Source organism: Anopheles nili, chromosome 2 (genome assembly GCF_943737925.1).
Source record: "Anopheles nili chromosome 2, idAnoNiliSN_F5_01, whole genome shotgun sequence".
NCBI lineage: Eukaryota > Metazoa > Arthropoda > Insecta > Diptera > Culicidae > Anopheles > Anopheles nili.
Genome location: NC_071291.1, coordinates 39,369,553 through 39,396,203, shown reverse-complemented (window position 1 = coordinate 39,396,203; position 26,651 = coordinate 39,369,553). Strand labels below are relative to the sequence as shown.

Genomic DNA, 26,651 nt, shown 5'->3' with positions numbered 1-26,651 from the left:
GCTGGGGCGGCACGCATAGCATCATCGCGCGGGCGCGCGCGTGTGTGTATCACGTGTTTTAGGTGTGAAGTGTCCTGCTAAATTTGTGTCCACCCCGTGGGTGATGATCGTCGATCATTTTGCGTGTCTCAAACCGAGCCATTAACGTCAATCAGTTACCGCGATGGGCTGTCACGACCCACCAAAAAGTGTCCCCTAGTGCAGCCAAACGGGAGCCTGCTCGTAAAATAAAGCGCAAATAGTCACCATAACCGTGTGGTGCAAGATTGTGTGTGTGTTTTTTTTGTGCTACCTGTGTTTGGTTTGTTTGTTTCGGAAAGAAGATTTCGCAACTGGAGCGAAATTTTACTTTCCCCCCCTACCGGCAGTGAGCGGCATCCGAGCTAACCGATGAGAGTAGAAAGGAAATACACGCGATCGTGCGCCGTGAAGAAGAAAGCGACAAGTGTTTTGCAGCCGTAGCACCCAACCGCCTGGCCGAATGCAATAGCAAACGTCATCCCGTCGCCGTGGTGAGGTGGTTTTTCGTTCGTTTTCGTTGGGCGGCTCGAGTCGAGGAGAAAATCTAAATCCGCGTGCTGGAGAAAAGACAACCCAACCCGATCGATCGCGCGCGCGATTTGAGCCCCGAGAAAGTTCCCATCCCGCGGATCGCGGAGGTAGATCGTAAGGAGTGGATAGAAGAAGCAGAAGAAGAAAATAAAGAACGAAGATCACAGCGAAGATGAAGGTCCGAGGTTTGGTGCTTGCTCCAGCCACCACCCTGGGGGTGTTTATCGTAGGTAAGTGGCACGGTGTTCGCAAATCGGGTATGCTAATAATCGCCATTCCGGGAAACCATTAATCCTTCGCTCGCGCTGATGTGATCCAAGGTTTTGCTTCTGGTGTGGGGGATGTTCGACTTGAACGAGCTTTTACAGAAAGACTGCCTAGCGCAAAACCACCACCACATCGTGTAACACTCACGCAGTAAATCAACGGCTGTTTCTAACTGCCTGCGCCAGACACGGTCGGACAAATTGCAGCGACATCGTCGTCTAGCCGCAAAAAGCCGTTCCCTGAGGCTGAGTCATGCGTAGGAATTTTCAGCTCACTGCCAGCGCCGTTACAACCACCAACGCGGACGTAGTGGTTTGAATTTCACGTAACGAGCCACCGCGACGACGAAGACGAACACCGCCCGGGTGGCTATTCCTTCTCAAGGCGTCACGTTTCGTTGGGTTTTGAATTTTATCATTCAATTATCTACCGGCCCGCGCTAATGAACGTGGTTAATATTTCCACGCACAAACTCACTGCATCCCTCTCAGGGGTTACACGTCACACACGGATAGGGGGTTTGGGAAAGGAAACGAATCATTTATAAACTTGGCAAATGGCAAATGGACTTTGCTGCTCAACAAAACCGTGATCATGTTTGGATGTGATGTTCGTTTGAAGGGACAATAGCCAGGTGCCGCCCGGAGGGACGCCCTAGCATGCACGCACACAGCTCCATCTACCTGTGTCGCACTTGGGCAGCATAACATAAAAAAACAATGATCGTCTCGAGCCGTAGAAGATGCCAGCGATCGAGCTTAAATTCCCCAGCCCTTGTGCTGTGCGAAGGAACACACCGCAAGAACGGCGCAAAACGCAAGAAAGTTCCGCTCCTTGCCAAGCCAAGCCGGTGTATGTGTGGCAGCGTCTCTCGCGATCGTATCACTTCATTTTTATCTCTCTCACTCTCTCGCTCGTTCTCGATGCTACGGTTGTGCTGAAAGGCAACGTACGGTGGTTTCGTGCCGATGATAGTTAAAGACGCTGCGGGAATCAACAAACCAGAAATCATCATCAGCACACACCGTCATCATGGGGAAGAGAGATATCGCATCATCGGGCTGCCCATGTGGATGTGTGTGCAAGCAGGTGGGAAGAGTCGGCACAAAGCGAACGGTCAGCGTACAAGCCCAAAGCCAGCATGTGAAGGGCGAAGAAGAGCAAGAAGCAAAAGAACAACCGCCCCAAACGCGAACCGGGTTCGTCTTCTCCGTGCGGTTGAAGTCTATCGTTTTCGGTGTTACCTTTCACCGTGCCTGACCTCTGGAGAATGCTTGCGCTTGGAGCGTTCTTTTCTTTTTCTCTCCTCACGCTGCACGCGATCCTCACAAACCTCGCCCATTTGCCAGGGAAAACCATTGTCCTTCGCGTGCGGTGCAAATTTGGTTTGTTTATGGTTCGGGACCGTCTTTGCTGACGGGAAGATCGCCAAACGATCGTTCCTGGTCTTACCCGTAATAAAAGGCACCAACCAACGCCGGCACTGAATGGCCGAAATTTCCCGCAGTAGGAACGATCGGAACAATGGAGCTTAGTTGAAGCCATCAGGAACGGGATGAGACCGTAAAATTCTAATTTTAACAGCACAACCTCTCAATCTCTGTCTCCACCCATCTCTCGCTACAGGTAGCGAACAAATAAAGTGGGCAACTTGCTTTTCGAAGCGATCCGAGAACCTTTCACTTCGCGCCTGCGAGATGACAACCTTCTGAAGGGCTTCTCTCGGAGGCGTCAATTTGCCAACCGTTTGCCAACGATGGCCGCTTCTTTCGAGCAACCGTGTGCGTATTCCATTAGGCTAATGCATGGGAACGGTTTCGGTCTCATGAGAAGCGAGTTAGAAACATTGATTATGCTGGGCATTTTACAATTGAGCTGCTATCTACAAAACGGCATGAATAATACGCCCCTTATCCAACTAGAAGGCTAATCTTCGGTTGAAACTTGTGCTGCTTATTATTCTTAATACGGAAAGACGGGGGAGAAAACCCTTAAGCCAAAGCAACCAGTTATGTGACGCACGTTGGCAGCAGTACATTCTAAGGTCAGCAATAAGCGATGTATTGATTGCCGTCTATTTCTACGAGAAAAAAAGCTAACGATCGATACCTAGCTGGGCGACCGAGAAGTGATACAGGAAACCCGCGTTGTCATTTAGCGTAATGCAATTAGCACAATAAATAGGAATTTATGTTTTCCCCGATACCATACGTGAATAGAAGGGAACCCGATTTCTTGAATTTCCGCGATCGTACGATACAAAACAGGGTAATACATTTTACGCTGACCTTTGAAGGGGTGGATTTTTTTTTCAATCCGTCATTTTTCAACCGCGTGCCATTCTATCGCACTACTCGGAAAGCATCATCATGCCGCCGCCGGAGGGACACACTTTCGCATCGTGGTGTAATTTCGCGCCTGTATGCTTTCTTTCACACTTTTTCCCAACTTCACTTCGAACACATCCGTCTGAAAGGCTTTCCACACGCTCGTTCGTCATTGGATCACTTCTTTCTTCTCAAATGGTGGGGAGATTCTTTTCCAAAAACACAGAACACCCCACGTACGAGGATCGATGGTGTGAGGACGCAGACGAAGTTACACAAACCTTTCGACCATCGCCGACAAAATGAGGCCATAGCCAAATCGACGGAAGAGGGCCACCAGCGTGCCTCCGGGACTGTTGGAAGCGAGAAAAGAGAACCCTCGCTGGAACCGGATGAACGGTGGCTTGAAAGTACCGGCAGGCTGACCGCAATGTCGCTTGGACCAAGCATCTTGATCTGGGGCAAGTTTTCAGGCTTCACCGGCAACAATGCGAAGGGACGCAGCAAAGGAGGACAATCTGTAAGTGGACGCCCCAGAACGGGCCCGGCCATATGACGCGTCTCCGATAACTTGTTTCGTGGTTTGTTTGGAGGGCGTTGTTTGGTTTTTTTTGGGACTCAAGCCGGTAACCGGAAGAAGACAAGTTTTTTTTTCTGAAAGTGAAGTGGATTCGTTGCACATACGCACGCACGCGTTTATATATACTCTGTGGCAATATTATTTTTATGTTTTTCATATATTCATGAATTGATTTTGATTTGCTTTATAAGTTGAATAAATTTTACTTTTTAAAATTTGATAAAATAAAGTGCCATATTTTCCTATTTTCAACATCACGAAGCAATTTTGTGATTCATGTTTGTATCGCTTAGAGCCAGCATTTCGAATATATCTCCCACCATAAATGGCACGCGGTTTTTTTACGTTCCTGCACCCACGCAATGCGGTCACAAGAAGTCTCACGGTGGCGGAACAGTGAACTACCGAACGTTGAAGCACCCACTAATTAAACCATTTTGCTATATACGTTCTCATTTTTCGCACCTTCCCTCATACACCGCTCATTTGCATGTCGAACCGGGTTAATAGCCATACCGACCTCGAACACCTCCTCCACGTGCAGTTCCAGTTGTTTTGGCACTCTAAACCGAGAACCCATATCTCGTTTGAGCTTTGGCCAAGAGAATAGATCTTGAACAACGCGTGCTATGATTCACATTTAGTTGCCGTTTCCATGCACCGGCGTGGATTTCAATTATTTTCACCAATTATTTCCGTTGCCATGGTGAATACTAGCCAGAGTTGTGGAGTTGTTGTCAAACCGTATGTGTCTCTTTGTCGTACCGGGAACCTCGCTGCCTTTGGGTTGGGCAGTAGCAACCAACCAAATAAACAAGCTAATTGCATGTCGAACGAATGCACTGAGTTTCGTTCACTTTCGAGCAGCAATGGGTGGAATTTCAGTTACTGGTGGGTTTGGTTAGTCACAACTAACGGTGTGAAATTTACATTTTGGGTTCCAGGTTTCGCTACATTTATGTTTAGATATACCATTCTCATTTTCCCTTATTGTGGCTATGTATATCTAATCAAACGTCAGGTTGATTTAATGATCATTATTGCTCCCGGTATAGCGTTGTCAAAACAGTTCTAAAAGGGACGTTCATAATGGGAATATATTGTTGTTGAAATAACCGTATGACATTTTCTATCATGTACAGAAGCTAATAATTATGCTTTATCATCAGTGAAAAATGTACACAATTTGTGCATTCGTGGAAATATTACGAAAGCAAACAAATCCATTCCTTATGAAAAGCGTGTACCATCACCCTATTTTGGGTATCAACATACCTGTTTGTGATTTCATGCTCTTCTAGGTTACAGGCCTTCCCCGAAAGAGGACACACACCTGCTCTAACAAGCCTCCAACTGCACCCACCTATGCACAATTGCACCACACACGCGAGAACACTAGAATGTGCTACATTTCCCATCCGGCTTTCCAAGCCAAACCCACATTTTTAACGGTTGAAAAATTTCCTTCCGTATCGTATCATCAAGTGGTTCAGTTCGGTGTGGTCTTGTGTGACGAGCTTCAATGGAACTGCGATAGAAACAGGGCCATTTGAGGGGCGCATTGGTGCACAAATTGCTACGCACCACTGGTATTTGAACCTAACACCCGTCCACCCTTCGGTTGCATTTATCGTGCCAACGAACCTGCTGGGGGACACTGGTTCTTTAAACGCATAATAATGCAGTCAGTAGCTTCACTTACATTTTTTTTCACAATTTTTTCTACAAATCCCCCTCATTCTGCGGCAAGAATACGAATACTCACTCGCTTGGACACTTCAAGTACTTTCGCGGTATCGATTTTATCGCACGTCAACCCACCGTTGTGCCACCTGAGCCCTGAGGTCGGTTCGTTTTTCGCCGTGTTGTAAACGTGCCTAAAGTTCTCAGGTTCATTTGCAGCGGCACTGGTTGGGTGCGGGTGGGAGTGAAAAAAAATCCCACCAACGCTCAGCGATGGTGGTCACCTGCAGTGAATGTGGTCGAAACGAAGCACACATTTTCCTATCGACCGACCGGTTCGGTCACGTGACCATTGCGGCAGTAGCATTTTAGTCCACATGGTGTGCTTTTGTGGCAGAGGTGTTTAGCTACACCATCTAAACCATATTGGTGCTAATTACGCGACTCTCTGGTTAGATAGTACAGGTCCGATATCGTATAGCAGTGGGACCGGAGGTCAAGAAAAGCTTGTGACCGATGAAATATGTATGGCACACTGCAGAAGGTAGATCGAACATCGTCAACTGCCCAAATTACGGCTAATGCTTGGGTAAGAAGGGGCATGATCTGGAGACATGCTATAGCTAATGCTCCTATGCGGACGGATTTTTCCCTGCAAACGAATGACCAAATTACTGCCTCAAAGAACGAAACCCCACAAATAGCGTCAATCGTGTTTAATGATCATGCGGTAGTAAGTGAATTTTGATTGCACACCGTCAGCCGAAAGGGCAATAGGAGTTGATTTAATGTGTTCCTTGCCGTATTGATATTATTTTGCGGGAAAGCAACGCTTTTTGGACGGTGTGAGAAGATTAATTACTCCATGAGAGATTGGAAAATGTCATTGTTAATATTGTTTTCACCCTCAACACACACGGGAACTGCAATTATTTAATCACAGTACAGCAAACCAGCGCGCCATAATTACGCACAATCTAATCGATCGTTTTCCATCTTTTCAACCACCACCAGCGCCCAATCCGACAAGCCACCGTAACGGCTCAACTCTAGGAGTGGGGAATTTTCAGAAAATTCCACGGAAGCGTTCACAAAAAAAATGATCAACGTCAACCATGATTGTTCAATTTTCGCCCGTTCGTGTGGTGTGGGGTCTCTTGCATGTTTCGTACACTTTTTTTGTGCGGCATTTTCCAGTGCGTTACATAACCGTTACGAACTGCCGGTGGTCTGTGTGGTTTACGGTTTACATTGTACCCCGAACGTAGCGTACACGTTAAGTCCCACCGTGGCAATACACGTGATTGATCTGCTAGAGATCGTTACTGATTGGATCAGTTTCGGATCTATCTCTGGGAGCGTTGTTCCCTCTGGAAAGACTTTAACCCTAATTGAAAATACCCCTGTGAAGCATTTCATAAATTGCACCATTTCAAACTATCGACAACTTTTAACGCAATCCAGTGATAAATGGACATTAAACAATTTCATGGCACTAATGTGTCAAAATGCTGCTGCTTCGCTGAAAGACATTGTTTCTGCTTTATGTTTTGATATTTTGTTTAAAACCCCCCAAAATTGTCTTCGTTTATTTAACTGTCCAGGAAAGCATCACACTTCCTGCGATCCTTTTCGAAGAACTAAACTTATGCAACCCGCAACCAATAAGCGACTATTTAACACGAAACGGCACCGAAGCCGATCGCACGGGAAGGAGCAATTTGTTTACAAAAACCTCAACCACTTACTCGAGGATGCTTCTGGTTGTACGGTCAAGTCCATGTTTATGCTTACGCTTTCCCGCATCATTACTGGCAATGCCTGAACGCGATCATTAGCACGGCGAGGTGCAGCCGCTCCATTAGCGACTTTTAATGACTTCCTCGGCGCAGGAAGAGACGTGATCGATGCCGAGCGTAACATAACCTCTTCTCGGGACTGCTCAACATACTCGTGCACCCGTGCAACATTGTGGCGCAGTGCTTTCAACCGAAAGAATGTCTTTCACCGTATTCTAAGTGCCTCTCAAGTGTACCAAGTGGTAATTTATTCCGCCACCGTTTTGAGACAGCGAATCGACGAACAAAATCATGATGTGGTCGAACGATCGAGGAATTAGATTCGCTCATGAGCTCATTAGGGTGATGGGAATTGGTGAGAATTCACGATCAAATATCTCACGATCGACCACCGTGTTCGTCGGGACAGATTGATGCCCAGGACTTACAGAGAACCCGGAGCAGCTCGAACGTGATTTGGGCGGGGCGGTAAAATTAATCGTAATCATAATCACCATCATTAGGCTGCCTGGATTGGACGGAAAAAGGGGCAATGGCTTGATCGAGGAGAATACATTCTGATTCATCTTTGCCGCTTCGAAATGTAGAATCACAGCACAACATTGTACGCGCGAACACGCGAACATTGAACTCCAGAGTCTCCTGAGCCTCCAGAGGTGTCTTATGAGCTTCGTGCGGTCATTTGTAGACTCGTTTAAATCGTTGGGAACCACAAGGGTGATACAAAAGTTACGCATCGTGGGCTTTTCTTTCTTTTTTCACCACCCCAACTCACGAAAAAAAAAGGTTCTGCGTGACATTTGTTTTGGTTCGCCAGGCACGTAATTATGTTGCGCCAGCTTTTATGCGATCGTTCGCTCTCGCTGGCCGTGCCTCACCGTGTGTTTGGGGTTTTTACTCATCGAGTGTGCCTTTCGAACTGACGATTACTACGCAGCTATGGTTGTCTCGAGGGCGTTGAGATATTTTGGAGGCGCCATGCCGTTTCTCTGCTTGACATTCCCATCTCGTATCGGGGTACGCGATCGCGTTCCGTTTGGCTTGGGGCGGATATTAATTCGCTTTCCGGCCTGCCAGTTGGTGGCACTTATTCAATTTGAACCGGTGTATTGTGTGCGCTTGAGTGAGCTAGACGCGTTGCGTAAACATTTCTTTTAATGCTCTGCCGTGGTGGAGCAAAAATATGTATTTTTTGTAAGCGTAAACGTAAACTTAAAAATATCGTTGCATTCAATCGGAGAACGAAATCAAAGCATGTGGAGTGGTCTTTCGCAGCAATAGATTATCTTTTCGCGCCATTTTACTGCTGATAAGCGAATACAAGTAAATGAGAATGTTTACTAGTGCTTTGTTGTGTGTTGTTTTTTTTCTCTAATATTTCCGCCCACTACTGCGGCTTTGCTAATGTGGCAGCAGTTTATCAGCTCTTGGGCAATGAGCACGACCACTTAATGATTGTTATCAGAAGTGGGTATTGCTAAATGCAGAACTTCAAATCGATGCTATACTTGGAACCACCCACATGTATGCTTTATGATAACAAAACGAACCTCGGTTCGTCTGATTTATTTTGAGTATGCTATCGGTGAACGTATCTATTATGCTATTAAAATATATTCTTGTAGAAAAATATTGATTTTGTTAATATTCTTTAATTTCGACCCAAAAATGTAGTTTCCTACCAAATAACAAATCAGTAATGGCAGTTTATTATTAGCCAATTGCTACATGTATTAATAAGATTTAAATTGATCAATGAGATTCTTACTGCGGCGTCAGAAACTATGTTGAAACTTGACATTAAATCGTCAGTGAAGAAATATGAAAGTTTACTCGCAACCAACCATATTTCCCACCGCAAGGTCACCCCACTGAAATGCCTTAACCGAGCCGTTGGCATACCCGCAACATTTTCACTCGACTTTTCACTTTCGACGCGTAGCGAAAACCTTCACGTAACCCTCCTTCCTTCTAGTGGTGTTTTCAGTTTCGGTTTCTATTAGCATTTACCTCCATTTTGGCGCTTCATCGCGCGCGATTCAATGGCACCGGATTATTTCCATGTGCTTTTTTTTGGGCGAGCTTTTCTCCCAAGGGAAGCGATGAAGTTTTCCAACAATCTCCCCGGCTGAGAAATCGAGAGCGCACTCGGCGAGAATAACGGTCAATAACCCAACGGAAGCTGGGCTTCGGAAATTATCTTATTTTTTGCAAAACCATTTTCCGTTTTTCTTTCGCTGAGACCATTCACGCGAGGCAATAATTAGCCAGTGTATGGAAATAAAACTCAATCAGAATATAACGATTGGAGAGTTATTTTGGGCTCATTAATTTGATTTTTGTTTGCCCCATCCACTCAATTCTCGGAACCATTAGATTTACGAAGCAGCTCCATCAAAGCGAGGGAAATTTGCTTTTAATTCATTTACTCTTTGTAGCTGTTCAATGTGTCGCCTTTTTGTTAAAGTTCAAACCTTTTGTCGAGGTTTGTCACCACTACAGAGATCATATCTAACCCAAGATCGTCACAACAATCATGACCTTCATCGTATCGTTTTACTCTCCTGACCGTGGAAAATAATGATCGTTTGCTTTCTACGATCATTATATTTCACCGTTTAGCAGCGTCGATGGTAGTTTTCACGATTTCAGCTTGAATATTCCTAATGGGATTTTTTGCTTCTTCTGCAAGTTTCGCCCAGAACGTGATACTTTTAAGGAACTCTATCGCAATTGCTCGGACACGGTCAATGTCGTTCGATCGAACCAGATTAGCACAAGCTTAGCGAGTGTCGTAAAATGAAGGCATTCATTTTCATTCGATCGAGGGAAACCCATGTGCCCATTACAAGAGCGATGCTAGCTAATAAATCAACGTGGATTGCATCGTTCACTCGTTTCTCAAGTGCTTATGCGGGATTGAAATTAGAAAAAAACATACAACTAAGAATATATGTAGCACATGCCTTGACCTGCATACAAAACAACTCCCAGAGATGATCACCTAACGTTTACTTAATTAGTGCATCGAAGATAAATAGTGCCTAGCGGTTTCGTGCTATTCTAAAGCAAATGATCGATACTCTTCTCCGGTCCCTTCTTACCGAAAGCGCAATAAATAATCGTACTGCCGGACATGACTCACCGATGGCATGAACTGTAAAACAATAGCTTAAAGAAATTAATATTCATCACCGGAAGCACTCCGTTTGTTTGCTTCCAACAGGGAGTAGCTGTCGTCGATTGCCTTTGTTGTGTAGCACATCTCCGGGGCGAAAAGCTAATAGAAGCTAATAGAATGCATCTCTTGTTTTCGTTCGCGGTCTACTGGTAGCTCAACTAGCGGCCAAGAAGGATCGTTTACCTCACAAGTGCGCACGGTGCATTTTTTTCGTTGCAAACACTTGATGCACATCGCATCCGACGTGACAGGCTGGTAAAGGTATCTTCTTATCTCCACGCTACCCGCAACCAGCTCTAAGAGGGAAACTGCACTCGGGTGGTAAAACTATTAGTCACTCAAATATGCAAGAAGCGTATTTGAATGCACCAAACGCGTATTTCTTCAAGCGCTGAAAAGATCGTTTGTCGTCATCTCCTACGGTTCGTCGCTTCGGGAAAACAATTCATAGTGCAGGGCCTTAGATCAAGCCCTTCACGTACCGTGATCGGTGCGTATCGCCATCGAAACCAATGCAAAAGCCACAAACACCGTGTCCACGCCGGTAATGACCTCAAAAACCAGAGGCCTACATGAACACCGGAGCAACCGAAAGCACATGGAGCGTGAAGTGACCCGCAGGAGATGGCGATCGTTCCGGCGGCGTGATCGTCTGCATAGATCGAGCCAACATCTCGGCCACCCCACACGGTCTTGGCGATTCTTTGGACTTCCAGCAAGCCGCATTCAGCCATCGCTCGCATAATGAATCAGCATAGAAAATATGTTGATGAGGAATGTGTTGCTATTAACCGAGCGACCGGCGAACGAACGTCCATCACGTCGGGCACGTTTTTTTCTCCTGAACTCCTGCCTGACGGGTGAACCTGAATTCTAGAAGGCGATTCCGTCGTAAATCTTAACGTTGGATCGTAACAGGCCAGATTTTAAGTCACGATTGGTATTTCGGTAACTGGAACAACCGAAACGGGGCACGCTGCTGGGGAGACGAATTCAACGAGCTGCTTATTTGGCGCACAATTGAACGTGGCATAAAAGTTAGTCGTTTTCTTTATTGCTACATAAATTGTATCGTGATTAAACTGGTTATGGGCAACGATCTTCGTAATGCAAAGAATGGCGTGTATTAGCTGGCCCCAATCAGCCAACCTGTTATAATTTAAACTTGCATTTTAAAATTAAACAACTACAAAAAAAAACGGGAATAGGCAGTAGTCTATTAACCACTTTATTTTTCTAACCATTTATCGCCAGATCCTAGCTGAACACGCACTAACAGTTTTCCCACGATCACTAACTGGAGTCATTTGTGGGGCTTTTTTTTTCTTCTCCTGCGCCAAGTGTTGGACAATTTCCGCCGGCATATCAACGTTTTCACAGATATGACGGCTGTTTTCACTTTCTCGCGCTCGTCACCTGCTTTCATCGAACGCCTTTACGATCGCCAGCCAGTGAGTTTGTCCGTGATCCATGGAATGGAAGAAAAAAAAACCCTTACACTAAAATCCCACAAGCACAGAGTGGTCCAATCAACTCGCGGTACAGCTGCCAACGCTTTCCGTGCAGCGTCACACCGAACTATTAACATTCATGGGCAGCATGTTAATGAAATTATCCCCGCATCACCTGCCCCGTTCGGTGGCTTTTTTTCTGCCCCCCCCCCCAAGCAGGTGGGAAACAGTCCATCAGCAGAAAACTACTGTTCCACGGGAGAAGGTAATGAAGGCATCCGTGTTGGGGGGCTGTATGTGAGGCGCCCGACCCCCATTGGTTATTACTGAGAAAGCACGAAACAATGCGTTTGCATAAGACGAGGTGACGATTGTTGTGACGGTAGAAAGCACCGCCATGTAGCCGGGGGAAAAATAATGCTAGTACAGCAAAAAACTATCCCAGAAGTCGTCACAAAGTCGTGCTGAGCTGGCAAGAGCAAGGTTGAAAAATGATGCGAGATACCTACGGGGCATGATGGGCTTCTGGCTAGATTTATCTATCGTCGCTGATTGTGTTGCGCATTATGAGGAATTACGGTGGAAGATGAGAATACGAAGCCAGAGCTTGTCTCGCTTGTTATGTGTTTGGTGTTCACAACATCTTACGCTGCTCTGACCTCTTTGCATATTGGTCTCTGTTTTTTTTTTCTCCGCACAACCAACGAGACATGCCGTTGCGAGATGTACTTTGAACTAATAACCAAAACAAATGGTGGAGTGGGCCTCGCTTGGGATAGGAATTTCTTTTTTAACCTATCGCGCTGTGGCAAAGTCCACAATCGATGGTGAAATCTGCGATGTCATGGTTTCAATTTATGTAACGGTAGTTAGCTTTTTACTCTTCACACCAAATTAATCTGAAGGTGATCTTGATGCGAAGGGATTTTTGTGCAGACAATTTTTTGCCATGCTTTTTGTCCAGCTGCATGTACGTTTGAGGTTTACATGTTCATTTGTTCGAAGACGCAATATTACGAATGAATTCAGTCATGATCAAACTTCTGAACGACAATTGTGGAATGATTGTGGATAACTATTTATCACAGAGTATGTAGCCGCTGCAAAAATATCTGAGGGCTTGAAATTTAAACATTTGATTTGATCATTGACATTCAACTAAAAATATATGAATAGCCCACGAAACTGTTATCGAGTTGAGTTCTTTCATTTATCATTGGATTAGGCTAGCTCATTTCAAAAGCTATTGCTAAACTATAAAAAATGTAAATTATTCAATTAAATCAGCAGTCCGTTAAAAGTTGCCGCCAATTATGTATGCATTTCAGAGGCCAAAAACCATTAAATCAATTTCTCGCGGATGAAAACCAAATCGCAAATAGAATGAAATTGATCCCCCAGCAATGGCGTGCCTCTAAACAAGGGTCTCCTCCGGGTCTTCGACGTACCCATTTGCTCCGAACTAAGAGCCGGAGCTTTTGCGCAAAAGCTGAAACTGAAAAATGAAAAACGGGAATGGGAAAAATTCCCGCTCGTTAGCTCATCGCTACCGAATCCATAAAACATTGCATGCCAAATAGATTGCTTTAATTTAACGTTCCTTTTTCCCCCTCGCGGCTTTGTTTGATAACGATTCGTTTTTCATTTTTCCACAGTGATCCTTCAATGCTCGGCACCGACCGTGACGGCGATACAGACGGAAAAGGAAGCCTACTTCAATGGATCTGCCTACCTGAGGTTAAAAACGCCAATGACCCTTTGGAGCTATTCGGCGATCAGCTTCAAATCGTGCCGAGGTAAGTTCGTCAATTCAGTTGTAGAGGTGAACGAAGGGGGCAGGAGTTGGTTGAAGGTTTTTCCTTCCCATCCGCATATCACGACCGTGCAGAATGAACGCGGAGAACAAAACCAACCACACACAAAGACAATCGGTTTCAAGACGCGTGCGTTTGTTTGTGTAACGGAAGAGAGCTAGCTTTAGAGTGGCACCGGAAAGATCATGGGAAAGAGTGGGTTTACCACCCACGCGAAGGGCACTGGGAGGCATGAGAGACCATTTTTCAAAAGGCCTCCATAGCTAGCCCACCGAGTGTGTTGTTAGTAGCTAGAAAATGGTGGTCTGTTCCTACTAGAACACCCAGAGCAAGCTGATCGCTTTCATCATTTTTGCTCCATCCACGGTCAGTTGATGGCAGCGTTCGTTACGCTTCAGGTAACGTAGGAAAACGAACCGTAACACCATCAAAACCCCACAGCTGACCGCAAATCGAATGGCGAACCTACAACCCACCCACCAGAGTGGGTGGAGCGAGGTAATGAAAAACTATAATAAAATTGAACCGAAAGGATGGCCACGGTTTGGTGTGGTGCTGTGTGCGCTCGTTCATGTCGCTGAACGGACAATCGCACCGCTTTGATGCGCACCCCGCGATCAGTGAGGGTGAGTCGAGGATCTACCCTCTATTTTTTGCCCCGTTTTTTTTTGCCAATGAGCGCCACATCGGCTGGGAAGTGATGCAATGCCGGGGTGGTTAGTAACGGTAGCCGTAATCGAGGCACACTCGTAAGCTGCCATCATAAATAAAGCGCTTCAACCACGAAGCGGTTTAATTTCGCGATAGAGAACGCAATGAAACTCCTTGCGAGACGAAAATACCCCCGCCTGGATTGGAACGCTAGAATGGAGTATATTAATGCTGAAAAAAAAGCTCCTAACTCATGCCCGAGAATGGCAGAATGGCTATTAATGATAATTTGATGCGAATGGTGAGGATAACTTAACAGGAACGACGGGATTTAGTGGGGTTATTCCCCGAAAGCAGCGCCAAAGTGTGCGATATGTCCGCGATTTACGGCCCGCTTTCCCACAGAACGGTTTCGGAGACATTTTAATGTATCCATTCATTGGTACGAAACAATTGAAATACCATCGTCGGCGTCGGTATGTTGCAGAAGGTATTAGATTCCTTCAAATGGGCACTATTTTTCGCACGATTTTCATGCCCACGAGCGCCCGCCCTATCGGAACGTCTTTGTTGTTGAGGAATTGCCTGCCGGTATCGTGCGATATTTGAATACCGTCACTAAATGCAACCCATGAAGGGGTGAAAAAATGCCCCCAATGGCGTATGGGAAATGGAATTTCAGTAGATCGTCGTTCCCACCGGCAAAATAGTCACACATTTCACTTTTTCAGTTTTCAGCTAAACCCTAAAAATAAACGCATTCCGGCGTTTTGTTGGTTTCCCGCTAACAATGAAATGGTTCGGTGTTAGAAACGTGTTGTGATACTTAATAGACCGGAAAAGCTGGGTCTTTCTTAGTGCGTTGGAAACACCCCCTTTTACTTCTCGGGCAGCTCACAAACACCTTCGTTTCACTATGAACGCATGAAGCAAACGGACAAAAAGCGATCGTTTGTTTCTGTTGTTTTTTTTTGTTCGTTATCAATTTCACGTCAGTTTCCTCCAACGCCCAAGAGCCGAGCCCTATGATGAATAAAAAGGGAGCCCGAATTTCTCTTACACCAGCAGCCGCACCCCACGCCACTAATCATCATGCCGCGCGCGAGGTACATGGCGTCATGCATAATGATGAAAGCTGCATCTCGAGCAGCTTTCTGGACAACGTGCTTATTAGGAAATTAAAGGCCGCCTGATATTCTCCCAGGCGCGAAGAGAGCCGCATTGTGCGTCCAACAACAAAAAAACATGCAGGGGTGCAATTTTTGACGGCGATTGATATGAATTTTCACACTTAAGAAGCTGTTGTTTGAGTTTGGAAGGCAGTCGTGTTCCGTTTGATGGCTCGCGTGTTAGGACGCAGCTGCAGCTGATTCTTATCGTGATCTTTTTTCACTCGCGGTATCTAGCTACACAGCTATAGCTGGTTCAAAAGGTGCAATATATCTGGCCGTCTTCACCAAATACTTATGTTGATGCGAACGTACGAGTTTCCCAAGCATGCGAGTGAACTTTCGTCCAATGTAATCCAACGGCGGGTGACATAAGCAAACCGTAATTTCGTACACTCGGCAAATGTGTACTTCAAGCGCACACGCAAATGTTGAGACACCTCCGAAGAATATAGTTAATCTTACACCCCTACGCAGACCGCTGGAACGTGAACCATCGACGGGTTGAGTCATAGACCAGGCAGGCGGCCGTCTTCCACCCCTAACGGAATTGCAACAAAAGCTGCAAAAGCTGCACCGAAGGGTGGTGCTCGGCGTTGCGCCATACGCGCGATTGTGCACGAAATTAGTACACCAATCAGGCTGCGCATGTACATACCACAGAGCAGCCACAAACGCCACACAAACTCGGCTTGGCTCTTGGTCGTTCCCTTCCATGTGCCAAATTAACCCCAACTGCGATGCTTAAAGCCAAGCCAAGCCACGTGAACCAGCGCGATCGTGTGTCGAAGCATTCCCGGTAGTTGCGTGTTGGACTCGCGTTGACTCATGCGACCTCTACGAGCAGGCGTTTCCTTCGGCCCATTCTCGTACCATCTCACGGTGGCCAGCTGGGAAACCGGATTTTCGGTCGGAACCGGGCATAGTCAGCGCATTAACTTTGTGCCCAACCAGCAGCAGTACGTACGTTTAAGAAGGCGTACAAAATAGGCCACACCGGGGAGCTGGAATTGTGCCGAAGGAAGTGGGCCCTCCGAAACCGGCAGCAAGCATGGTGTTTGTCACGCTCTCCGCCACCTAAAAGTGCGTGTGATCGCGCGAATTCAGCCCCTTTAAGGTTCTGCAAGAGGCACAACATAACATGCTGAAAGAGCCGCTCGTGTTCCGGTTCCCGGTGCATCGGGCCACTTCATAATCCAGATTTCCCGTGTCGTCATAATCGACACCTCCTTTACGGCGTCAACCCGTTAGCTCGCTCGCAGAAGGTCAAACGCAAACGAGGGCACAAACTTAGTTTCTTTTATGTTTTTTGGACGATGTGACAGTTTGTGGAGGACGCGACACGCGCCTGACAGCGGTGTTTTTGAGGTTATGAACAACCGCCATGCTGTTTCCGGTGTGCAACCATCCGGCAGTGTTGCGGACGGGTGCTTAACGGTTCATTAAAACCCCCCCCTCCATGACAAATAATTCCAGTGACATCGCCGAGTCGGTCTGACAAATGCTGACCACTCGGGCTCGCACTCGCTGTCGTTGAAAATGGACTTTTTAGGTTTATTTTGTGGTTGGGTTGTTGTGAGCGATGCAGACTACGTGCGAACTCCGTGGTGTAGCGTAGTTCCTCTTCCGGAGGGCTAGCAGATGGGGGTGTGTGGGTGACAAATTAGGTTTCCGCTTGAAACTGTGTCAGTTGGTGATGGGGACGGGTTAATAACTTCCTGTCAAATGTCGGGCAAATGTCAGCCTCCAAACAGACGGTGAAGCGTACTTCCTTAATCGTGCTGGTCAATGGGCAATTAAATGGCCACCAAACCAGTTGTAAGCTACCTTTAGATCATGACTTGCTCATCTTCTTACAATACCGTTCGATCAAACGTACAGACTGTAAGTGATTGCATCTTTAATTATGCGAACGAGACACGGAGGCTTTTAAGTTGAGGGCGTTTTTCGTTCGCTTTCACAAGCAAGCATGCCCGTTTGGCATTATGTACATTTTCGTACGGATCATAAATTCATAAACATTGCCGCTGGCATCGCATCGCAATGGCATCAAAATCTTTCACTGTCTCTCGCTCTCCTCGAACAACGCCATCGGGGGGAGTGTTTATCGCGTGCCATAAACTTCTTCCATCGCCAAGCGGAGGTGAGCCACATTCACGATCAACCTCCATCCCGATCCGATCTTCCAGGTTGCACCGTTTGCGTTACTTTCTGCTTTTCTAGTCGCCTTGAGAGCTACCTCCCGTAAAGGGAGGGTGGATTGGCCTTACACCGGGGTCGTAAAGTATCCTACTTTACCTTCACCGCTCCGCGTTCGCGGGTGCATTGGGGACACGCTCGCTTCTCCTCGAAATGTGGTCCAATTTTCAGAAAACAACTCGCCACTCGGTTCCATTCAAACCTTCGCATCACGCCGCGGAAATGGTATCTAAGCCAAATGGTAATGTTCCGTGACGATCGAGGTTTTGGGATTGTTTCGGATCTAACGAGTAGTCCTCCTTAGCCCATTAGTAGGTCAGTTGCAGTGCGCCATTTCGCATTTCCATACAATACCTCCTACAGGTCTGCTGCGAGAACTGACGAATCCTGTAAAGCCCCATTTAGGTCGCAAGATCACTCGCCATCACTAACCAACGCGTCTCCTTCTTTTCTCCTTCACAGGCGGAGAGATCCTCTCCCAGCGTTACTCAGGTCACGCCCTGCTGGTGTCCGTCCTACCGGACTGGGTATCGATCGTCCTATCAACACCGGCTCAACCTCAAATCGAAGCACGCGTCGCTGGCCGACTACTGGACAACAAATGGCACACGCTCGAGTTCGTCTACCAGGCCGGTACGCTTTACTGCGTGATCGACAAGCAATCGACCCCCATCGCAAACCAAAGCCACAACGCGCAGCTGATCCTTGACGCGGAGATCAAGAACGAAGCGGCCGTGCTGATCCTTGGCAAGCAGTACGCAGGATGTCTGCTACACGGACCCGGTTTGGTGTTCAACGCAAGCGCAATGAACGCGGAAGCCGTCGTATTTGGACCCTGTCCACTAGCAGCAGGACCTTGCACGGACCACGACATCCTTGAGGGTGGTGTCCCTGTTGATTACTGTTCGCACGATCCTTGCATGCAGCATGGGACGTGCATTTCACGATCCGATTCCTACGAATGTCACTGTACGGCTCGGTTTAAGGGCAAAAATTGTGAGATCGACATGGGTCCACCGTGTCAGTCGTACCCGTGCCAACACGGTGGTTCTTGTTCCGAGGACAGCAAGGGTGACTACCGGTGTACGTGTGCCCCCGGATACACCGGAACCGTGTGCGAAACCGAGCTAAGCGTACATCCCCTGTGTGAGAAGAATCCGTGCGTGAACAATGGCACATGCCGGGTTGCGATTGTCACCAACACCGTCGAGTGTGACTGCCTGAAGGGATTCATCGGAGCACGGTGCGAGATCAACTGGGACGATTGTAAATCGAACGTGTGCCTTAACGGAGGCCGCTGCATCGACGGTGTGGATGCGTTCACATGTGACTGCAAGGGCACCGGATACGGTGGCACACTCTGCCAGAACAACATCGACGAGTGTTTGAATGTTCCATGTCAAAATGGAGGCACCTGCTTCGATACGTACGGTTCGTTTCTGTGCGATTGTCCGACCGGGTTTACCGGACCCACCTGCCAGCTGGGTGTGAACGAATGTAAATCACAACCGTGTCAAAATGGTGGCACGTGCATTGACACCCGAGAGGGCTTTAAGTGCCGTTGCATCCCCGGGTATGGTGGATCGTTGTGTGAACTGGAACCGGGCTGTGGTCAGTGTCCCTCCGATTCCGAGTGTATCGCGGGACGCTGCGTTTGTAAACCAGGCACCACAGGTAGGTTTGACGGGGGCTGGGTGTAGTGGCCCGAAGTGCCTAACGCCAGGATCATCCACCGCGTCGTCCTGACGTGGCAAATCCTTCAGCACGTTGCACATGAGGGCAATCGCATCGCTAGTAAACGCAGCTGCACGTTAAACGTTCAAAATTCATCTACAAACACCCTCTTCTCTCCCTCTCTCACACACACACACCCACACACACACACACGCCACCCTTCTGTTCCTCCCCCCACCATCCCCCACTTTCGGCTCGTTGTAGGCTTGGTAGGACTTTGCGTAGAGCAAATGACGGCCGCCACGATCGCGACCATCATCGCCACCGCTAATGCCGCCGGCACAAGTGCACAGAAATCCCAGGCTCTCTCAAATGCATGCGCAAGCCAATGCCTCAATGGCGCCAGCTGCGTCCCGGCCGGGGGCGCCGGTTTCGGTCAAAATTTAACCTGTCTTTGTGCTAGCGGATTCACAGGTTGGCTTACGATTAAGATTTCACGTAGTTGTGTAGCTCACCGTTCCGTAGGTGCTATAGCTGTCAGCCCTCCAATTCTACTGCTGTGGGTTCGCTTCCGGTCGCAGGATCTTCCTGTGCGGTTCCACACCTCAGCAGTAGTTGGGTGGTTGGCAGGTTGCCGATTCCTTGCATGATAACACCACTCACTAACACGTGATTCTTTCCGCCCTACGACAGGAACTCGTTGCGAATCCCCAATCGCACTGCCGTACTCCGACTCGGAGTGTAACTGCCTCAATGGGGGAAGTTGTGCCCCGAACGGATCGACCTGTCTCTGTCCACCCGGGTTTGAAGGATCACGATGTGAGCAAGTCTCAACCGGCGGTGGAGTATGCAATCCTGCGAGCTGCGCTGAACCATTCCGGTGCATCGGTGGCAAGTGCCAGTGCCCGGACAACATGAACTGTGACAATCCGTGTGCGTCGTCACCGTGTCTGCATAATGGTTCGTGTTATCTGCAGGGCCAAGGATACGGTTGCCAGTGTACGTCCGGGTTCGAGGGCAAACGGTGCGAAAACGACATCGACGAGTGCAAGAAGGACGGTATCTGTGGAAATGGAATCTGCCAGAACACGCCCGGATCGTTCCGGTGCTTTTGTACGCCCGGTTACACCGGGTTGAACTGCGATCTTGATGTGGACGAGTGTCTAAGCCATCCGTGCAAGCATAACGCCGAGTGTCAGAACAAGCAGAACGATTACGAGTGCATCTGCCCGGCCGGATTCACCGGGAAGGACTGTAGCATCGATATTAACGAGTGCGAGAACAACCCCTGCTCGAAGGGTTCGAGTTGTATCGATCTGGTGGCTAATTTCACGTGCATGTGCGTCCCCGGCATGACGGGACGTTTGTGCGAGATCGACATTGACGATTGTGAGGTAAGGATAACGCGTACGGAAGCGGATGCATCATGCAATGACGACTAATCTCTCGGTTCCCCACAGAGTCAACCATGCCAGAATGGAGGCCGGTGTATCGATCAGCTGGGCGGGTTCCAGTGTGACTGCAACGCCACCGGATACTCAGGCATCTACTGTCAGACGAACATCAACGAGTGCGAATCAAACCCGTGCACAAATGGGGCGGAATGTGTGGACAAGATCAACGATTACCAGTGCAACTGCTTCCCGGGTTACACGGGCAAGAACTGCGAGGAGGACATCGACGAGTGTGAAACCATCCCGTGTCTGTACGGTGGCACTTGTCTACAGCGCTCGAACTACAGCCTCTACCAACCGCTGGTTGCGGCCGGATCTAAGGGTTTGCTGCCGGTCCATTTCGCACAACCGTTTTCGTACGCGATCGCGGCCGGATATGAGTGCATCTGTGTCCCCGGCACGATGGGTACGAACTGCGAGACGAACGTGAACGAGTGCGAGAGCAATCCGTGCCGGAATGGTGCGTGCGTGGATGGCGTTGGGAACTACACGTGCGAGTGTGATCCGGGCTTCGAGGGGTCACACTGTGAGACGGACATCGACGAATGTCTTAAATATCGGCCGTGCGTTCACGGCACGTGCATGGATGGGCGAAACAACTACGTGTGCGATTGTGACGGGTTGTGGGGTGGCAAGAACTGCTCCGTCCAGCTGACGGGATGCGTCAAGGAACCGTGTCTGAACGGGGGTACTTGTGTGCCGTCCCTGGAGAATGAAACGCAGCATAAGTTCAACTGCTCCTGTCACCAGGGCTTTCAGGGGAAAACGTGTGATACCGTCACGACGATGTCACTCGTGGCCAGCAGCTTGCTCGTGGTGAATACGACACGTGACGAGGGATATGACATCTATCTGAGCTTTAAGACGACGCTTCCGAACGGGATCCTTGCGTTCGGAAATGGGGCGACCTCGTACATCCTGGTGCTGAACAATGGTCGGCTGAATCTGCACTCCGCACTGCTCAACCGTTGGGACGGCGTGTTCATCGGATCCGAGCTTAACAACAGCAAATGGCAGAAGGTGTTTGTGGCGATCAACTCCTCACATCTCGTGTTGTCGGCAAACGATGAGCAGACGATCTATCCGATCAACTCGTACGAGGGCACGAACGGTAGCAACACGTCCTTCCCGATAACGTACCTTGGCGGAACGATCCCGTCACTGGCACAACCCTACCTAAAGCACATCGCACGGGCATCGAGTTTCGTCGGGTGCATGGAGGATGTCGTCATCAACGGGCAGTGGGTGTTACCGGGTCAGGAGCAGGAATTCACCACGCTGCACAACATCGACACTGGGTGTCCGCGAACGCCCCAGTGTGACCCAAATCCGTGCCACTCGAATGGCCACTGTACCGATCTGTGGCATACGTTCGCGTGCAGTTGCCAGCGACCGCATCTGGGTCACACCTGCAAGTACAACATCACGGCGGCCACGTTCGGACACGAGAACACCACCAATTCCGCGGTCAAAGTGACGGTTAGTGATGTGGCCCGGCGTGCGATCCGCTCCGTGCTGGACATTTCCATGTTCATCCGCACGCGCAAAGCTTCCGGGCAGGTGTTCTACCTCGGTTCGGATCCGGACAACCAGAACACCAACGCCAACCAATCGCCGGGAGATGATTCGTACGTGGCCGCGTTCCTGTCTAAGGGCGAGCTGTTGGTGCGCATGATCTTTAACGACACACCCGAGGGTTATACGGTCGGTGGGAACAAGCTCGACAACGGCTATCTGCATCTGATCGAGGTGATCCGCAACTCGACGCTGATTCAGGTGAAGCTGAACGGGACGGAGTACTTCCGTAAGACGCTCTCGACCTCGGGGCAGCTGAATGCGCAAGTTCTGTACCTCGGCGGTCCGCCACCAAACGCCGATTGGATCAACAGCCTGTACAAGGACGACTCGGAGAAGCAGTACTTCAAGGGCATCATACAAGATGTGCAGGTGTCGAATGGATCACATGCCATGATCGTCGAGCTGTACCCGCTCGGGGACGGCACCGAGGGCCTTGAGCTGCCAGCTCCGTTCGGTGAGGTCAGCATCGACCGGAACTCGGTGCTGGAAGGCGTCGTAACGGACGATCTGTGTCGGAGTGAACCTTGCTACCACGACGCGTACTGCGAGAACACTTGGAATGATTTCATGTAAGCAGATTTTACTTGCTAGAACGAACCTTTTAGACTCACGGTTACAAGGCTTTTCTATCCGATCACGCCCTAGAGGAGGTTTATTCATGTCACTCGCCCCAACCCCTGCAGTGTGATTTTGTTAGCATCATTCGGTTTGAACACTGCTGCAGAAGAAAAAATAATTTTATTATAAGAGACCACCCATTGCTTGCGTTCGGAATGCGCAACTCATGTTACTTTCTCTTTGTCACACTTACACGCTTCCAATTGTATGCACCATTCGATCCGCGGTCAGGGCAGCCAGTGCAAATGGCTTAGCTTTGTGGAATCGCTAGCGGAAGTAAGAAAGCTCTGGGACACGTTATCCGCGGCTAGGTAACTCGAATTCCCTCCCCCCAAGAAGTCGCCTCGATTAGCTTGTTCGCTTGTTGGTCTCATTGCACACCGAAAACGTCCCGATCATCCTTCCTTCGTCCGTTAGTCGATCGTTTCTAATGCATGTTTCACCCATTACAGATGCACCTGCCCACGCGGATACAAGGGCAAGTACTGTCAGGACATTCAGTTCTGCGAGCTGCAAAAGTGCCCTATGAATGCTACCTGCCAAAACCTGGACGCTGGCTACGAGTGCATCTCTAACATGACGTTCCACGACGATAAGGAACCGCTTGTGTTTTCGTTCAACGAACCAAACCAAAAGGACGTCAGTATGGACACGATCGAGATCTCGTACCGGACGAAATTCGGCGGCACGTTGCTGTACGTGAACGATGGCGATATGTACTTTGAGATATCGACCATCCGCCAGCTGGTCACGATCTCGTGGCTGCTGTCGGGTGACCTGCCGGAAACGCACCGATTCGAGCGGGAAATGACGGGTGAGGACGACAGCTACGATTGGCACACGCTGCTCGTGAAGGTGAGCCAAGGCGGCAAGCTGGAAGCTGGTTGGAAGGGCTGGGAAACGGCCATCGATCCGCAACCGAGCCTAACGGCCGACATCGATTACTTCGCGTTCCGGCATCTGTTCTCTGGACGGCAGCAGATTTACCTCGGTGGCATGCCTGAAATGGCACACATCGAGAACAACTCCGTCGTGAGCGGTGGCATCGATAAGGGTTCCTCGTTCAAGGGCTGTCTTGGGGAGACGCGTGTCGGTGGGTACCTGCTGCAGTACTTCCCGCATGAGCTCATCTACCCGGACACGTTCAACCTGACCGAACCGCATTTCACGCTCAACTCGAGCCAGCCCGAACAGGGATGTATCCTGTGTTTCCAGCAGTCGTGTAAAAACGGTGGCGTTTGCAGTAACCCCTCGGAACAGTACGCCTGCGAGTGTCCGGCCGGGTACGAGAGCGACGATTGCTCGCAGAACATCGACGAGTGTCTGTCGGCAAACTGCATGAATGGGGCGACTTGCCTCGACGGTGTCGCCAACTTCACCTGCCAGTGTGTGGAAGGTTTCGAGGGCCAGCTGTGCGAGATCGAGATCAACGAATGCGATTCAAACCCGTGCCACAACGGTGGTGTGTGTCAGGATCTACTCGCAGGGTTCTCCTGCATCTGCACTGAGGAATACGCCGGACCGCAGTGTGACGTCTTTCGGTTGGTGACGTGCGAAAACCTGCCCTGTCGCAACGGATCCCGATGTGTCGATGGATACAGTAAGTAATGCGAGTTATCCGACAGAGGACATTTCATCTCACTTTTTTGCTTTTCGCTTCCGCAGACATGACGACGGGGAACAACTTCACGTGCTCCTGCAGTGCAGGCTTTGCAGGGCCGCTTTGCGATATGCCGTTCTGTCGGTTGGAACCGTGCCAAAACGGTGGTCTTTGTGACACGGAAGCCATGGTACGTTCATACTGCATCGATTTTCCCGATTTTATTGTTAACATGTCACTCTCTCCAGATTCCGGTATGTAACTGCCTGCCGGGATACGTCGGCATGTACTGCGAGACGGAGGTGAACGAATGTGAATCAGTACCGTGCCTAAACGGTGGCCAGTGCATCGATTTCATCAATGAGTACCGGTGTAACTGCACCGGCACGGGTTTCGATGGCAAGAATTGCGAGCACGACATCAACGAATGCCTGCAGGACAGGATTAGCTGCGGTGGCCGTGGTCACTGTGTTAACACGGAAGGTTCCTTTAGGTAGGATAGGATTAAACTCTCAAGCACCACTAGAGCTCGTCTAATTGGTTTGGATGTTCTTTTTAGATGTCGCTGTGAAGAAGGCATGTGCGGGAAGGATTGCGCCCAGTCCGATCCTTGCCAGCTGAATCCCAACGTGTGCCTCAACGGAGGCACCTGTGTGGAAGATTGCGATCACGATCGGAGGTACTACTGCAACTGCACCGGTGGCTACACAGGTGTCAACTGCTCGGAACAGGTACGTTTGCGGACGAGCAGTGTGGTGTGTTTCAGCACTGCAGCTTCTTCTGTGGCAATGGAGCGTCCTACGGTGGCACATATTCACACCTCGGAAAGATGGCATTCTCACGAAAAACCCTCATCAAGAAACGAATGCACGGCGGCTTCATCCCATCGCTTCACAGCTTTCATTCATTCATTTTTCTCTTCTCTTTTCGTCTCTTTTCCCTCGGCGGATCATAACAGACCGATAACAGCCTCAATGAGATCAGCTATCTGGATTCGGTTTACTACTATGTTCATAACTTTGTGGGGAGTGTCCTATTCTTTCTCTAATCCGTACACCGAACCGTTATGCACCATGGGCGAGGGCTGAGCTATTCGTTGTCCTTTGCTAAAAACAAACCGCCGGTGGTACACCGCGACCGGACAAACGAATACCGCCACTATTTCTCTGTACATGGTTTTTGTCACGGTGTCTTTTTGTTTTTCTGCACTCGCATTTTTACGTTTCCAACTCACTACATTCTAACCATTTTGTGTGTGCAATTTGGCTGGCTAACACAACTAACCTTCGAGTGTGAGATAATGATTGATTTCCTTTTCTTTATATTATCGAATGAGCTTCGGATGTAGACAGTAGCTTTCTAACAATCATGTGAAAACACAAGTCGACAGGTTTCTGTAATATTCAATCCACACTCCATTATTGGCAACTAACATTTACTAATAAAGAAGTAATGTAAATCGAATGTTCCTTAGAGAGGACATTTTATGCTTTTGCTGTTGGTTTAAATGTCCTTAAATTGGGTGATATTAACACATTAAACTATTTCGTAACAAACGTAACCGCTGGTCCAACCAGGTACATTATTGTGAAAATGAAAATCCAAATAGTCTTGCATGATTCAGCTTATCATACCATTTAATAACTAATGATCTAATGTCGATTGCATGTCGTTAGCAGCAACCCTGCAAGCCGCCTTTCTGCCTTTGCAATAACAAAAGTCCTTTTTTCTTCCAACCTTCTACCTACAGGCGACACTGGAAGCTGAAGAAACATCCGGTGCGGACATCGCCCTCATCGTTGTGCCGGTCGTGATCGGCATCCTGACGATCGCCGGTGCCCTGATCGGTACGTTCCTAGTGATGGCGCGCAACAAACGAGCGACTCGTGGCACCTACAGCCCAAGTGCGCAAGAGTACTGCAACCCAAGACTGGAAATGGACAACGTGCTCAAACCGCCACCGGAGGAGCGACTGATATAGAGAGCCTCATATAGGTTTCCCTTCCAATTCTCTGTTACTATAGTGTCCTGTTTTGTGTAGACCCTCTGTTTTT

At 48.6% G+C, this 26,651-nt stretch overlaps 1 protein-coding gene across 1 annotated transcript; it reads left to right on the top strand.

The window, feature by feature from the left end:
* The first annotated feature begins 679 nt into the window (after positions 1-679).
* Positions 680-26,651, top strand: LOC128722097 (protein crumbs). The gene is made up of 12 exons (XM_053815927.1): positions 680-782; positions 13,496-13,636; positions 18,136-19,347; positions 19,612-19,821; positions 20,041-20,741; positions 20,808-22,948; positions 23,450-24,597; positions 24,663-24,787; positions 24,846-25,090; positions 25,157-25,328; positions 25,556-25,627; positions 26,348-26,651. The coding sequence occupies exons 1-12, from the start codon at positions 725-727 to the stop codon at positions 26,576-26,578; spliced, it is 6,456 nt and encodes a 2,151-aa protein (XP_053671902.1). The 5' UTR covers positions 680-724; the 3' UTR covers positions 26,579-26,651.

What these genes read in the sequence shown, in the direction of transcription:
- LOC128722097 (XM_053815927.1), top strand. Translation starts at nt 725, where the DNA reads ATGAAGGTCCGAGGTTTGGTGCTTGCTCCAGCCACCACCCTGGGGGTG. An exon ending in TCGACATTGACGATTGTGAG is followed by an intron (nt 20,742 to 20,807) that starts GTAAGGATAACG and finishes GGTTCCCCACAG; the next exon opens with AGTCAACCATGCCAGAATGG. An exon ending in GTGTCAACTGCTCGGAACAG is followed by an intron (nt 25,329 to 25,555) that starts GTACGTTTGCGG and finishes GGATCATAACAG; the next exon opens with ACCGATAACAGCCTCAATGA.